Source organism: Buceros rhinoceros, unplaced genomic scaffold (genome assembly GCF_000710305.1).
Source record: "Buceros rhinoceros silvestris isolate BGI_N320 unplaced genomic scaffold, ASM71030v1 scaffold37717, whole genome shotgun sequence".
NCBI classification, from domain to species: Eukaryota; Metazoa; Chordata; class Aves; order Bucerotiformes; family Bucerotidae; genus Buceros; species Buceros rhinoceros.
The window spans coordinates 1-1070 of NW_010421085.1; the positions used below are offsets into that span (position 1 = coordinate 1).

At 57.9% G+C, this 1070-nt stretch overlaps 1 protein-coding gene across 1 annotated transcript in view; it reads right to left on the reverse strand.

Moving 5' to 3' along the window:
• Window positions 1-223: 223 nt before the first annotated feature.
• The window catches only part of TTC25 (tetratricopeptide repeat domain 25), a gene marked incomplete at both ends in the record, with an annotated part of 7251 nt that continues 6404 nt past the window's right edge, over window positions 224-1070 (reverse strand). The window contains 2 exons of the mRNA XM_010139532.1: window positions 224-299; window positions 1017-1050. Coding sequence (XP_010137834.1) covers window positions 224-299; window positions 1017-1050 — 110 coding nt within the window. The remainder of the gene's footprint in view (window positions 300-1016; window positions 1051-1070) is intronic.

The following is a 1070-nucleotide window of genomic DNA, read 5'->3' on the forward strand; positions in this document are numbered from 1 at the left end:
CTCCACTACCAAACAGCTGAAGCCACAGATCATAACTGCGCCGTGGCTGCACCTATAAATTACCTCCCGCTGCCGCGTGCTGGTGCAGAGACGCAACACGGGCCACAGACGCGCTGCGTGTTCCCTGGAGCGGGGCTTTGTTCCCAGGCCTCCGTCTGCGCTCCAGAGAAGGGCAGTGGAGGATTTTAACGTTGATGGGTGTGGAGGGCTAAAGGACAACTACCTTTCCAAGGGTAAAGCGCTGGTCCTCCTCTTCTGTCCAACTCTTTGACGAAGCTTTTGCTCACATCGTCTAAGGCCTGAAAGTGAGATGGCTTATTACTAAAAGCTCTGGAAGAACACATCTTAGGGGCACACCAGGTACACATCTAAGTTTTCTCCCTTTTCTTTGGATCTCTGCTGTCATCCCCTGGTCCTTTCCTACCATAAAACTCTCTGCCACAACAAGCCTCCCTTCTCCCCGCAGCGATTCCTGCCTCTCAGTGTCCCTTAGTAAATGTCCCTCCCTGCAGATTCCATCTCTCTCACACTATCATGTTTCTTCTGGCAGGAGACGGGCTCTGCCCGGGCCCTGGACGCCCACAGGGGTCACCACAGGTGGGTGTCTGTGCTGTCACTAGGGCGCTGCGGTTGCACACCCCCAGCCCACGGCCGGCTCAGCGAAGGCTGGCCACCGGCGCAGGCAGGCTGCTTTGCCGTGGGCCACTGGCCGCGCCCTGAGGGTGGTTTTCTCTGGGACAGTGTGGAGAGGCCAGAAACGCGGTCGCGTGTAAAACCTCTGCCCCAGGGAGGTCAAAGGAGAATCCTCCCTCGACTTGAGCATCTCTAGAGCTGCAGCCTGTGGTGTGATGCACTGGTTCATAACCCGGGGTTGACTTTTCTGAGCCAGGAGGCTTCATGACCTTTAAGGCATAAACTGCTTCGAGGCTGCGTTTCCCCCTCTCGATGCAGCAGCTGCGTGGGGAGGTTTTCTTGGGTCCCAGGACACCAGGCAGCACTCACAGCAAACTCCCCACTGCCACCCCCAGGTCCGCCGCGCTCTGCGGCAGCCCCTTCCCTTAAGGATGGCC